We start from the raw sequence: 14,881 nt of genomic DNA on the forward strand, positions 1-14,881 counted from the left end.
CGTTATGCTCAATATTTTGCTATTAATAGATAAAGCAGGGTGAACATAAATCAGGTTAGTGGTTAACCACTGATGTGCTTACAAATTTTATGACAAATAAAAAAGTTTTAAATACAATTTTTTGCTCATTTTAATAATTTTAAAATTGACATTTTTGGCAACTTTGAAATGTTTTTTTTTTGTTTTTTCTAGTGTATATAGACAGTCACTGCATTTAAAGTAGATTTTTTTAAATATTTTGAAATATATGCAATGTAGCAAATATATTGTCTATTTAGCAAACCTCATTTGTATATTTTATAAAAAGAATTTTGCGAAAATGTATTAAAATTTTCGTCATTCGATTTCCTATTAATTCAATGAATTATGAATCAATACAGAGTAACACTAAAAGTATGACACCTCATTGGTAATGTATAATTAATTATCACAATCTAACCATTATATTAGTTGACATTGCCGACTTTTCTTAAAAACCTTTCTAAAATGATTAACTATTTTTAGAATTCATTGTTAAGTTACTCACTCTGTTTTGTTAGAACTGTACATTACAATTTCAGAGAACATATAAATTCAATTTAACGATAACAGCAATAACAAAAAAAAAATAATTTTATATACATTTAAGTTATCAGCAAATCAAAATATAGGTAATAAGAAATATGTATTGAAATCTTTCTGTTACCATTTTATATTTATTTACTAAAACTAGACAGTTATACATACCTCGATAAAATCGTCGATCGTAGTAAATATCCAGAATGTATGTTACATCACTTTAGAATCCTTTTATTATACACACACATTGTTTTATCGTATATAATTGCAGTTATTTTTACCCCGTAAATTTTTAATAAACGAGTTTTCAGACAACCAAAATAGTGGTCAAGGAGTGGTGCTAAAGGTTCTGAAACCGAGCTAATAATGTTTCGTTTTACATACCTACGCTACACTACTGATTAAATACTTATCTTATTTTGTTATAAGCATATTGAGATTTATATATCTGATTTGAGATTTTACATTATGAGTGTTTTATCTCTATTTAAATAATCGTAATAATAAAAATTGTAAAAGACGTTTTCAACACGTACTTCAGAACGCACGTTCCTAATTACGTAAAGGTGTGAGCTGTCATGATCGTATTGTTGTGGGAGCTTTTAAAATACCAACCTTTAATTAAGTACCTACCTATTATTTGCAAGTATTTTACATGAAAGCGTTGTTTACATATTTCATTAAAATTTGTATATAATTAGCTATAATGATTATTTTATACTAAAACCTAACAATGCTAAATAGCCTTACACTACCTACTATCGATTAAATTTTTATATTTTCATCTCTGCTTCAATTCATGTTACTCAACTCTCAATTTTAAATATTACGACCCCATGCCAGTAAGCGGTAATATAATCTTCCTTTGGAAATTAAATGAAATCGAGCTGTGAGCTGCCTTCAATATAATTTCCGCGGATCTCCGGTTAAAAAAACGACGACTATCTATCGCTCGCGTAAACAAATCTCTGAGGAAATTTCCTCCATGCAATATCCGGTGACATCTTCCATTGGCCGCTTTTCGCGGTAATTTACACAACGACCAATCGGTGGTACGCAAAAGTGCCAAAGAGCCAATCGAGATATTTCGATGTTAGCAGAGATTTTAAGTGGGCCAATCTTACATCCGGTGTGTGACGCAGTGACATCCTGCGCGAAAAGCCCGGGAATTGGCTAAAGGCGGGCTGACACCTGCGCAGCATCCCCTCAGACGCTCCAAGATCACATCTCGCGAAAAGTAATGATTATTTCGGTCTACGGACGCTTAGTTCCGCGTATTCCCGTAGCGGCGCTGCGCGTCGAACGGGAGTGGGAAGGTGGATGTACCTCAATAGAGTCCAGTTAAAACGTAATTTTAGTTCTTGAAATTGCGGATGTATCAGTACAAGTGTTTCATAGAGCCCGTGTTGCATACGTCGCGATTATATTTCGCTTTCGATACGCCTTCAGTAGTGAGATATCGTTTTGTAAGGTGCACCGTCGTCCATTACACCGAGCGCTCCTACAAGGGCTCGGGCAGGAGCGGCCAGGTCCTCGGTGCTATGTGCTGATGCAGTACGATGTTCGTGTCGTCTAGTGCGTATCGACCGTATTTTAATTTGTGGCACACCGATCGTGAGTTGCAATGCACGAGAAACCGCGACACTCCTTAGGGTAGAGTTAGTATCGACTCGCGATACCGACCAAGGACATGTTTATTTATGAATTAAGTACGTATCGACAATAAGATATCGTATCGCAAGATGCTAATAAACTCAACGAGGCGGACAAAATCGACCGCACCGTGCGGCCCACATGCGGAAATCATCTGAAAACATATATTAACTCCCTAATGGCGCTGAGCAAGTTTCTTCTCTTCATTGCGATTTTAGCGGTTGTCAGGGCCGTTTACAATGAGGCGGAAGCAAAAAATAAAACGCAAGAAGCCCTGGCGGCGAAAAGGGAGCAAAGGACAAGGTTCGCGGCACCGGAGCCAGTGCGTGGGTCGTTCCAGAAGTTGACCAACCTCATGAACAGGACGGAGGAAAGAAACAATAGGCGACGTAAGCAGAATATCAACAAAATATTTAACCTGAATAGGAAACAAAAAACTCAAAACGACGCTAACGCTATGCTAAATGACAAGGAAGGAGCGATCGCTATCAACCAGAGGACATTCGCAGACAATATAACAAACACGTATGTGTTTTCTGATAAAATGAAGGCTCTAAGACCAGAAGTGCCAACGTATGAAGCGATTTACAAGAACAATTACATCCCACCAGTGACAGGGGTGTTTTGCGACTTCGAAAAGCACAATGGTTCGATGGATATGTGCAAGTGGCAGTGGAATAGCACAGTTTCGGACCATGGGCTGGGTTTTAGTGTGGTGACCGCGTCTGACATCGTGGGGATGAATACCACCACTCGCGGACTCAAGTTTACTGGACCCGAAATGGACGCTGATGGGAACAAGGAAGGTGAGATTTGGTGTTGTGGAGCTTCGCATGATTTTTGTCTGTCAATTTTTTGCTGTCATCATTTTGCATGTTGATGTTACCTATATCGAGGATTCATTATAAAATATCCTTGATAATATTATGAAAATTTAATTCTTTGTTTCTATTTAAATAATAAAACTATTTTCTAAATTATATTGGTATATTTTATTTTGTAATTCAGAATTATCTTTTAGCTAGAGACGGTAAAACTATATTACTGCTTTGTATGGCCTTTGCCAGCTTATTACTAAAAAAATCGTAAACGGTCGGCCAGTACTATAGTAGTTATTGAATCGATTGCCAAATTATTTAATAAGCTTTAAATGTTTGTTGCATATGTCAAGCACATTCTTCTTTGTGTTTCTTTATTCTTTATATTGATAGTAATAATTATCAGAATACTTTGCAGTCTAAATGCTTAACATAAGTGTTAAAATTAACATGTAATTAAAGCTTGAAATTAAAAAAATTATATTTGTAACGTGATACCGTGACGTCTATCTAATTTTATTAAATGAAATAATTTAAAAGGTCATTTGGAATAATTGCTAGAAATTTACCCATCGCAAAAAATGGTGAAAAGTATTTTTAAATATATGATACAGTTAATTTCACATGTTTGATTTTAGATAGATAAGTGAATGTCCGCTAAATGCTTGATCAACACCATAAATATTCTAATACCCTAATTCATACACATACTGATAATAATAGCTCTGTATTCAGGGTTTTAGTTAGGTTGACATTTGACCTATACAAATATACGTATTTTACATAAAATATAATTTATCTAACTTTGAATGCTAATAATAACAATTTGTTTTTCAATAATTGTGTTTACTCGCAAACGAAAAAAAAAAACCGACTTCAATTAACATCGAAGAGTAATACAACGTAGATCGACGAAAAAATAGTCAAGTAACTACGCGTTATCAAAGATTACTCAAAAAGTAGTTATCAGATCTCGATAAAATTTATATGTGACCACATGATAAACATCAGCTTTCGATTAAATTAAAAATTATCAAAGTCAATACATCCAGTAAAAAGTTATTACGGATTTTCGAAAGTTTCCCTCGATTTCTCTGGGATCCCACCATCAGATCCTGGTTTCCTATCATGGTACCAAACTAGGGATATCCTCTTTCCAACAAAAAAAGAATTATCAAAATCGGTACATCCAGTAGAAAGTTATGCGGTATAATACAACGTAGGTCGACGAAAAAAGCGTCAAGTAAAAACGCATTATTAGATATAACTCGAAAAGTAGTTGTTAGATCTCAAATAAATTTAAATGGGACCAATAGACACACACCACCTTTCGTTTAAAAAAATTGTCGAAATCGGTCCATCCGGTCAAAAGTTCTGATGTAACATACATTAAAAAAAATACAGTCGAATTGAGACCCTCCTCCTTTTTTGGAAGTCGGTTAAAAACATCATAAGTTAGAAATCCATTTGAACAGTAAATATGTATTGAAGCGATGCTTATCTCTATTTTTTTCACAATAACGATTTAGCCTGTAACAACCCGCTATTGGGCATAGACCTCTTTCTCCGTGTAGGATAAGTGTTGGAGCTTAATTCACCACGCTGCTCTACTGCGGGTTGGCGGATACACCTCTATTATCTTAATCAATACTTCTGGAGAGTTAAAGAGTTCAAAACAATCAGAAAAGCTGTTCCAATAACATGATCACACATCTTTATTTTTTAATTGTTACAATTTTTTTGTGATTAAAAAATGTTTTTGGTGGTTATCATCAGATGACTAAATTGTTCATTTACTTTACTATATATACCTTTTTATAAAAAGTCGCAATTTAAACTTACCATCTGAACACAACTTCATAATTAATAGACAACAAAACCAAGATAGAAAGTAATTGAAAGATACTTGCAACAACATCAATTTAGTTTAAGACATTTATAAGTCACGACTCATATAGAAGAAGTCTATTAAGTACCTACGACATCCGACATACGATATTTATTTGCTGAATGGTTTTTGAAGTACAACTTCTTTATTCACGCTTTCTTTGCTGTGTGGTTACGGCAATGTAGGATATAGCCACCCCCTCTCTTGCCGTGGGTGTCGTAAGAGGCGACTAAGGGATAACACAGTTCCACTACCACCTTGGAACTTAAAAAGCCGACCGATGGCGGGATAGCCGTCCAACTACTGGCAATGAAATACACAGGCCGTAGACGGGCAGCTGCGTCTTCAGTGCGACAAAGCCAGCCCTGCGGTCAGCAACTCGCCTGCCCAGCGTGGTGACTATGGGCAACGCACATCAGTTTACACCATTTTTGGTGTGAACTTGTGGAGGCCTATGTCCAGCAGTGGAATGTGATAGGCTGAAGTGATCATGATGATGATGAATGATGCACGCTTGACTTGGGGACTAAGCTGGTGAATGCATGACGAGAGCGTTAGCAAAAGTTTGATCGGGCGAGGCGAACGGAAGTTGAGAAGGAGATATATACGTTTCGTAAATTTTATTTCAGACGTGTGGTCTAAAGCACACTCGTTTTTATGTGTTTATGTGTATCTTGAGATAATAATTCAAATTCATTATCCTTCTCAGACGAAATGTAACGGTATTTTCGTTTGAAAGAAGATAGTAGTTATAGAAAGAAAGAATAGAAGACGTCTAAAATATTTAATAGCACAACAGGCCATTATATATGTCGATACTAAAGCTTTGTTTCCTCAATTTTGTATAATTTTTAATATCTAAATTTAAACTGTGTACGTGGCCATAAGTTAAATTATCCGGTCGATAATAAGGCTGATAATCTGAATACTGAGGTACATAGGCGTGTTTGTGCTAACATTTAGAAAAATTTTCATGATATATCTATTGGAGGTGATCTGTAGGATATACTCTTCAGCCTATCACAGTCAACTGCAGGACATAAGCCTCTCAAGTTCGCGCCAGACATCTCGTTTTTCCGCAATCTTCATCTAGCCACCACCGGCAATCTTAGCATTGATAACAGACTGGCGCTGCAATCACAGCGACTAGTTTTTGCAATGGCTGTTATGATTTTAACACTTTTTATGATAGTTGAAAGTGTTTATTGACTGTTCAGATGTTTTTTTATTTAAGCTAAGCGTTTCTGTTTATGGTATGTTTTTTTTTTCATTTTAATATCTATAAATGAATCGTCGGATGGAATCTATACAATATAGTATAAAAATCCATACAATATAAAATAAAGGAATTATAAATAAAATTTGTGATATCTCAAAGAAAATATATGACCAAATATATAAACTATTACATAAAGTGATCTCCGGTTTGGTTTTGAATCCATATTAATGATATAGAGCAGGTGTTTTTGTTTATTGTTATGAACGTCCCAATCCCGATTTTTTTCCTAGACATCTTGTCAATCTATTTTAAACTTCATGTACTTTAAGGTGTTGTTGTAAAACGGATTGAAAATGCATGCGCCTTGTGTGTAACAAAGCTTGATGTACCTCTCGTGGAAAAGCTCCGATATAAAATGTTAAGTTCCATTGCGATCCTGATAGATCTATCTGGATCGAAAAATGCCCAGATAAAAATGTATTTTAACGTATCAAATTTGAAAAAAGAATTTGGAATCCCAGATTCAAACACACAATAGCTTATAATAACTTCCTATACAATCATCGTTTTTTCTTTGGAACTTTCAGCAGGGCTATAACAAATAATAATTACGAAATTGAAATATGTAAAGAATTATTTATTACACGACAAGTAGAAATAAGTCTGTACAAAAAAAATGTATTATCTGTATTCAATTGACCTCCTGAAAAAAATAAATAAAAAAATATATTATTGCTGTGTGATTACGACAGTAAAGAATATAGCCACCCCTTCTCTTCCCGTGGGTGTCGTAAGAGGCGACTAAGGGATAACATAGTTCCACTATCACTTAGGAACTTAAAAAGCTGACCGATGGCGGTATAACCATCCAACCGCTGGCTTTGAAATACACTGACCGAAGACGGGCAGCAGCGTCTTCGGCGCAACACAGCCAGCTCTGCGGTCACCAACCCGCCTACCCATCGTGGTATGGGCAACACATATGAATGATCTCACGCCATTTTTGGCGCGAACTTGTGGAGGCCTATGTCCAGCTGTGGACTGTGATAGGCTGAAGTGATTATTACTTAAATATATAGGTATGTCGTAATTAAATTTAAACTCTCATTAGGTGAAGGCCGTAGCGTTAATACCCCACGTGCCCTACGGATAAAGATGAAATTGCGACTCGATGAAATTTATACCCTAGTAACGTAAAAGGGCTGGAATGAGCCAGTGGAAACACGAATGAAGTTTTATGAGTTTACATTTGTACTGCCACAACTTAATTTTAAATAAATGGGACCACACGATGAGCACCGACTTCTGAATAAAAAAAGAATCATTAAAATCGGTAAACTTCGTAAAAAGTTATAGGGTAACACAAAAAAATACAATTGAATTAAGAACATCTTTTTTGAAATGGGTTAGAAAATATTTATTTGTGTAATTGGTGTGGTTAAGTAGAACTGTGAAGAACAATACTGGGAACTAACTTTGGCTTGTAAAACGCCGAAAACTCTTTTAAATTATTTAATATTTATAGAAAACTAATGAAGTATACTTTTACGTACGCCATATCTTCTTGTATATAAAATTCTCGTGTGACAATGTTATTTACCATACTCCTCCGAAACGGCTGGACTAATTTTTATGAAATTTTGTGTACATATCGGATAGGTCTAAGAATTGGCCAACATCTATTTTTCATACCCCTAAGTTATAAGGGGTAGGGATTAAGGTGGTTAATGACATATATGGCAAAACAACGTTTGCGGGGTCAGATTGTTAAAAGTATAAAAATACAGTACAATTATAGTGTAAAAACTATGTACCTAATTAGGATAGGAAAAAGATATTCTATGGTGGTCACTGTTTCCATTTGTCTAGTCATACGACTTTAAATTTGCGATTTTGTCGTAATAACAAAATATTAATTTGGATAAATGGTGACATAATAGTACCATTTATTATTTATCTACGATCAAGGACTCATATCCGACACAGATGTCCTGGTACAGTATTAAACAAAAATTTAATCACGTCACTGCTCTTTACTTCAGCTTTACTTTTTCACACGATTTTACCCATATTTCACCATGGATCTTATGTCATTTCTTCGAGTAAATTCAACATCGTTATGATTTCGTATCGTATCGGATTGTATAAAGAGGGCAAGTCATTGTTCTTATGTAGTATTAATTAAGTGAAAGACAGCTGTCTGGGTTATATTGCTTATGATAGAGAAAAATTTATTTAGGATATTAATAATTTTCTTACATAGAAATATATAAAATGAGGGTAGTTTCCTATAATGAATGTTCGGAAAATTAACTTTTTAAATTTTTTGAACATTTATTTGCGCGTGCTTTTAAGCCAAAGTTAATGTAATTTTCCTTAATCATCTCTTAAGAAATGTCATTTAATATGCTATATATAAATATATTTTTTTTCTAATGTAGGTGGAATTATAACTATTTTTGAGAGTAATCTGATATATATATCAAATTTAACAGAGACCTTTAGGATTGATTGGTTCAACCAATAACATCCCACTGCTGCCTCTTTCTCGATGTAAAATAAAGAGGAGTATCCGCCATATGCCACAATAACAGCAATGCCATGTACTGCTTGCTATACATACGTACTTTATGCTCTGTCCTAATTCCAAATGTTGTCTGGAAGATTTTACTATTTTAGAATTAAGACCGCCTTGTACAGCTTTATTTTTATTTATTTTTTTGGAAATTTATTCTTATTTTTATTAATACATCGTGATCGTAATCGGTATTTTTTTAATTTAATTTTTCAAATAGAAAACTACTTTAAACTTTTTTAATATTATTTCAGACACAGAGTATATCAAACACTACACATATACATGCTGCTTATACATTCTTTTTTTATACTAGTTTGAACGCAGCCTAAACCGCAGTCAATTGAAATAAATTGATCAGCCGACGACTTCCTGAGATTAACACTTATTTAACGATCAACTTAAAGGATCGGTCACGCCTACTAGGGCGTCATCAGCATTAAATCTATGCCAAATTATGGCTATGCATAATCTTTTGTTTCTTATATATAAAATTCTCGTTACAATACTCCTTTGAAACGGCTGAACTGATTCTTATTAAATTTTGTGTGCATATCGGATAGGTCTAAGAATCGGCCAACATCTATTTTTCATACCCCTAAGTTGTAAGGGGTGGAGGGGGGGTTAAGGTTGTTTATAACATATATGGCATAACAACGTTTGTGGGGTCAGCTAGTACTCGTATTATATAATTGTTGTGATGGTATTCACGTTCAGCTACGAGTATAATAAAATTTTGGGAACACTTTTACTATTTATTACCTGTAAATAAATTTTAAGTTTATATTAAAAAGATATATTTTATTATTATTTATAAGATATTATAAATCATGATTACTAGAGCTTCTATTTGACTGGTTTTTAACCGACTTTAAAAAAAGAGGAGGTTACTCAATTCGACCGTATATATATATATATATAATAAATATATATTATGTATGTTTGGGGATAGCTTTGTCATTTATAAACCGATTTTGGTAATTCTTTTTTTGTTGGAAAGGATCTGATAACCAAACTGTGATACAATGATAAGGAAACCAGGATCTGATGATGGGATCCCAAAGAAATCGAGGGAAACCCTCGAAAATCCGCATAACTTTTTACTGGGTGTACCGATTTTGATAATTTAATCGAAAGCCGATGTTTATCATGTGGTCACATTTAAATTTCATCGAGATCTGATTACAAATCTTGGTGTAATCTTTGATAATGCGTATGTACTTGATTATTTTTTCGTCTATGGAAAAATCTAATTAAATATCGACAGATGCAATTCAAATTCTCAAAGAATCAAAGAATTTGGTCTGCATTTGTCCATGTTATTATGAGGTTTATGAGATCTTTTCATAGGCTATTTTAGAAATGGTATTTATTTAGTATAGGTGGCTTAATTTAATACCTCTCGCTACATGTTACTCTATCCTTTGAATTTGAAGATGGATTTATTGGATTTATACATTATAATATAAAAGTAGCTTCAGCCTGTAATATCCCACTGCTGGGCATCGGCCTCTTTCCCCACGTAGGAGAAGGATCAAAGCAATATAAAAATATAAAAGTAACAGAACGAAAATATAATTCCAAAAATCTGGCTGTCGAAACTTCAAGAATTCTTTCTTCATACAATGAAATGGTAACGAAGCAAATTCTGTATCAATGTTCAATGTTAGTCAGATGTTTGTCGCAGTCTGGTAGTTTGTGCTTGTCTGTTGTTTGCGTGTTCCTGAATCTGTTGATCGCTTTTTTTGCTTAAGTGTCTTCCCCAAAAATGTACTCCCTTACTAAGGACTATGCTGTGTGGCTACGGCATCAAAGAATATAGCCACCGCCTCTCTTCCCGTGCGTGTCGTGAGAGGCCACTAAGGGATAGCATAATTCCACTACCACCTTAGAACTTATAAAGCCGACCGTTGGCGGGATAACCATCTAACTGCTGGCTTTGAAATACACAGGCCGAAGACGGGCAGCAGCGTCTTAGGTGCGACAAAGCCAGCCCTGCGGTCACCAACCCGCCTGCCCAGCGTGGTGACTATGGATAAAACACATGAGTTCGCGCCATATTTGGCACGAACTTGTGGAGGCCTATGTCCAGCAGTGGACTACAATAGGCTGAAATGATGATGATGATGATGATACTAATGACTACTTAGAAGATTCTTCTCATCCAGTATTTGAAGTCTTGTAAATGTTTTTAGTTTGAGTAGTTTTATTCGTGCGCACGCGCCAGTCTGAAATAGACTCGCCGCGTCCACACGAACTGAATGAACGGCATCTGAATGTGTTATTTAAATAACTATGTTCGTTTTGTTTGAGACTAAACTCCAGTTCGTAGTTTTGTGTTTTTTGTTTTGCAAGAATTATAATTATAGGACGTTCTAAAATGAACTGGGTATTTAAATTTGAAAAAGTCCTTTCAGAAAACCTTTTAAATATACTTAATCTATACATATAATAAAATGGTAGGAAAGTCAAAACTGTACATTGAATATTTTTTTAAAAGAATACTTGGAGTGTGATCTACAATCGATACCGAAGCCAAAAATATAATTTTTAGAATTTTTGTCTGTTTGTCTGTATGTATGTCCGGGATAAACTCAAAAAGTACAGCATGGATTTACTTCAAATTTGGCACGAATATTATTAAGAAGTCGGGTCTACATATAGGCTACATATTATCATGCTTATAACCTACCGGGAACGAGCAGTGAACTTTTACATAATTAAATGAATATAGGTAGACAAGACAATTTTAAAGCAGCGCCATCTATGGGATTTTTCTATAGATATGAAATGTAAAGAAGAAACGGGTAAATGAATGTTATTTTAAAAGGTATAATCGTAGGTATTTTTGGTGCCGTATAGCGTTCACGCAGATGACGTCGCGGGCAGCAGCTAGTATATGATATATTTTAGTATGTGTATGATAAGTTATTAAGAAGTATCTCACTCTATCTATTGCAAAATCGTATCATTATTATTCATTGTCGACGATTTTGTGCCGATTTTTCTCCAGTACTTATAGTTTTATATACATATATTCATTTATATATATGTATGTGTATGCATCGATCAAATGTTTATATGCGTATATTTTTATAAGTAGGTACACTTTTATGCCACTTCATAATTTTTATTTCATTTTCTAAAGATTGTCTGATTGGAAAACTTTTGCTTTCTTCCATGTTTTTCTACATAATTTACTTTTGGAGAATAATTGTGTATGTTTGTATTTATAACACCATATAGAAAGTGTTTGGTCTTTATATTTAAATTCAATTAGAATTTTTACAATTTGCATGTTTCAATTTTTTTCGTAGGTCATTTCCTGTACCTGCCAGTGGACCCCACGATGGAGAATATGGCGATAAAATCACCCCCATTCCGAGGGCTATGGGAGTTTTGCAAGGTAAATAATATCATCATCATCATTACAGCCTATACAGTCCACTGCTGGACATAGGCCTCCACAAGTTTACGCCAAAAATAACGTAAACTCATGTGTTTTGCCCATAGTCACCACGCTGGGCAGGCGGGTTGGTGAAGGTAAATAATATACTTATCGTTAATTTTTACTATCAGGGCCAAAAATTTTTTTTTTTAAATAAAAATACAATTTATGACAATACTGTTATGTTAGTGACTTTATTTAATAATATAAAATAAAGTTAGCGTATTATTTTTTTCTGGAATTTGTCGATTTTTTTATATTCTGTTACCGTCAAAAACAAACTTGTCTTGCAATAACGAATCCAAAAACATATATTCGTTGCTGACGTTTGGAAGTTATGTACGTACATACATTTTGGCGATTAAGTTTTATTTATATAGATTAATTATTTTTTGTTGCTGCTATTATTGTTCGTATATCTACAAAGATGGGCTTAGGACTAAAAATCATTGAGAAAAAAATTGTCATTACTATAATATTAAATTATATTAAACATGGATTGCCATTGTATAACTTCGAATCAAAATAAAAAATAATTTTTCTTTTACACGTACCCAGTTTGAAGCAGTTCTCCATCAAAGCAAGATGCAGAACGCAAGCATCAAGCTGGTCTCCGAAGCCACCATGTCTGAAGTACAGTGGATCCTGCAGGAGATTGCTGGAAACAACGAAGAAAAGTAAGAACATAACGCCATTCTTAGAAATTTTATCTAGAATATTTCAGATAAATAATTCTAATGGTGGTTTGTCCTAAACCGTTTAGGGTCTCTTTAGAATCGACTCTTCTCAACAGAATCTACATTCCTAATCGGTGGCAGCTAAACGATTATTTATTAAATAACTAGCTGACCCCGCAAACGTTTTTTGCCATATATTTTATTAAACTTCTCAATCCACCCCCCCCCCCCCCCCTTATAACTTAGGGGAATGAAAAATAGATGTTGGCCGATTTTCAGATCTACCCGATATACACACAAAATTTCATAATATTTTATTAACCCTTTTAACACCCCCCCCCCCCCATATAACTTAGGGGTATGAAAAATAGTTGTTGTTCAATTCTCAGACCTACCCGATATGCACACAAAATTTAATGAGAATCGGTGAAGCCGTTTCGGAGGAGTTTAACTACAAACACCGCGACACGAGAATTTTGTATATTAGATGAATATTATTTATTATTATTATATGTAATAATAGTATCATATATTATTACACGTTGTCAAATTATTTAAAGTGCTTTTAAAGTCTTATAATAGAAAGGATAAAAAATGAGTTTTTATTTTGATCTAACTAATTTATTACATTCCAGCTTTCGATTGTTCCTTTTGCTTCTATTAAAATATAGCCTGTGTGAAAAAAACGAGTGTGCTTACCTGACCACACGACTGAAGTAAAACTTTCTATCTTCACTAACGTATATCTCCATTTCAACTTCCGTTCGTCTCGGCCGATCACGTCTTTTCCTCACTCTCGTCACGCATTCATCAGCTTACTCACCAAGTCAAGCGTGAAGTTTACTTCAAAAACGAGCGTGCTTTAGACCACACGACTGAACTTCTTTAGCTTTATCTAACTTATATCTCCCTCTCAACTTCCGTTTGCCTCACTCAACCACACTTTTTGTAATGCTTTCGTCACGCATTCACCAGCTTAGTCCCAAACTCAAGCGTCCGTAAAGAGGTTTTACTTTAAAAAGTTCGATATCGAAAAAATATCACACACAAAACTATTTTCAAAAGGGTTCACTGAAACACTAGTTTTATCCATTACAAACAAAAAAAAATCATCTTTATAATATTTGTATCGATTTCACAATGTTGATTAAAAAGTTTTATGATATTTTAAAAACATTTTGAAGATATCCGCACACTGCTAATCTTCGGTAGGTGGGTGCCAATAAGGCTCATGATAGGCAAGGTCCTGCAGGAAGTAAGGATAATAGTGGAGGTAACTCGACCAAGTTACGTGAGCCTCTCGCAGACTCTACCTCATATAGCTCTGGACAACATCCGTATGGTGGAGTGTCTGCCAGAACCGCCGGTCTTCAATGGCGAATGTCAGAATGGACAGCTCAAATGCAAGATTATGAAGGTAAGTTAAATTAATTACCTTTGGACTTGTTGTCTATATGCTGATAAGATCTTTAATAACTTATCAATAAATTATGTGCGAGATAAAGTACAAGTTTTGGTTTTACAATTTACTAATCATCATAATATAAGATATGTCTAAAAATTTTAAGTTGAAATAAAAGTAAAACAATAAATAACATACATTTTTGTACATAATCTCTATCTGTTGGTATTGAATAGAGATTTACGTCAGATAAACTGTCTGGAACTTTATCAGGAATCGGTAAATTTAGTCGCTTTTTAAATGTTAATTAATGTTCTTGTAGAAGGAGTCTTGCATCAAGCTTCAACAAGTTTGTGACTTGGTCAAGGATTGTGATGATGGCAGTGATGAGAATCAAAATTGTGGTAAGTATATATGTATACTTTATATAACTAAAAATTAATGTATTTATTTGTATCTGTAGATATACTGGGCCAATTTGAAGGATAGATTTATTTAAAAAAAAAACTTTTATTTTTAATTTAGAGACTGTAAAATATCTGGAAATGACGTATAATCATAAAAGTACGCGATCATAGATTAAATAATCTTTACAAGACGTAGGAGTTGTTAGGACGTGGCAGTTTCAAGTGTTACCATACAT

General features: G+C 34.2%; 1 protein-coding gene across 1 annotated transcript in view; it reads left to right on the forward strand.

The window, feature by feature from the left end:
- Nucleotides 1-1,789: 1,789 nt before the first annotated feature.
- LOC123667653 (ALK tyrosine kinase receptor) overlaps nucleotides 1,790-14,881 on the forward strand; it is a 54,555-nt gene continuing 41,463 nt past the window's right edge. The window contains exons 1-5 of the mRNA XM_045601511.1: nucleotides 1,790-3,017; nucleotides 12,029-12,117; nucleotides 12,718-12,836; nucleotides 14,049-14,253; nucleotides 14,561-14,642. Coding sequence (XP_045457467.1) covers nucleotides 2,390-3,017; nucleotides 12,029-12,117; nucleotides 12,718-12,836; nucleotides 14,049-14,253; nucleotides 14,561-14,642 — 1,123 coding nt within the window. The 5' untranslated portion in view covers nucleotides 1,790-2,389. The remainder of the gene's footprint in view (nucleotides 3,018-12,028; nucleotides 12,118-12,717; nucleotides 12,837-14,048; nucleotides 14,254-14,560; nucleotides 14,643-14,881) is intronic.

The sequence above is a fragment of the Melitaea cinxia genome, chromosome 28 (assembly GCF_905220565.1).
Source record: "Melitaea cinxia chromosome 28, ilMelCinx1.1, whole genome shotgun sequence".
Classification (NCBI taxonomy): Eukaryota; Metazoa; Arthropoda; class Insecta; order Lepidoptera; family Nymphalidae; genus Melitaea; species Melitaea cinxia.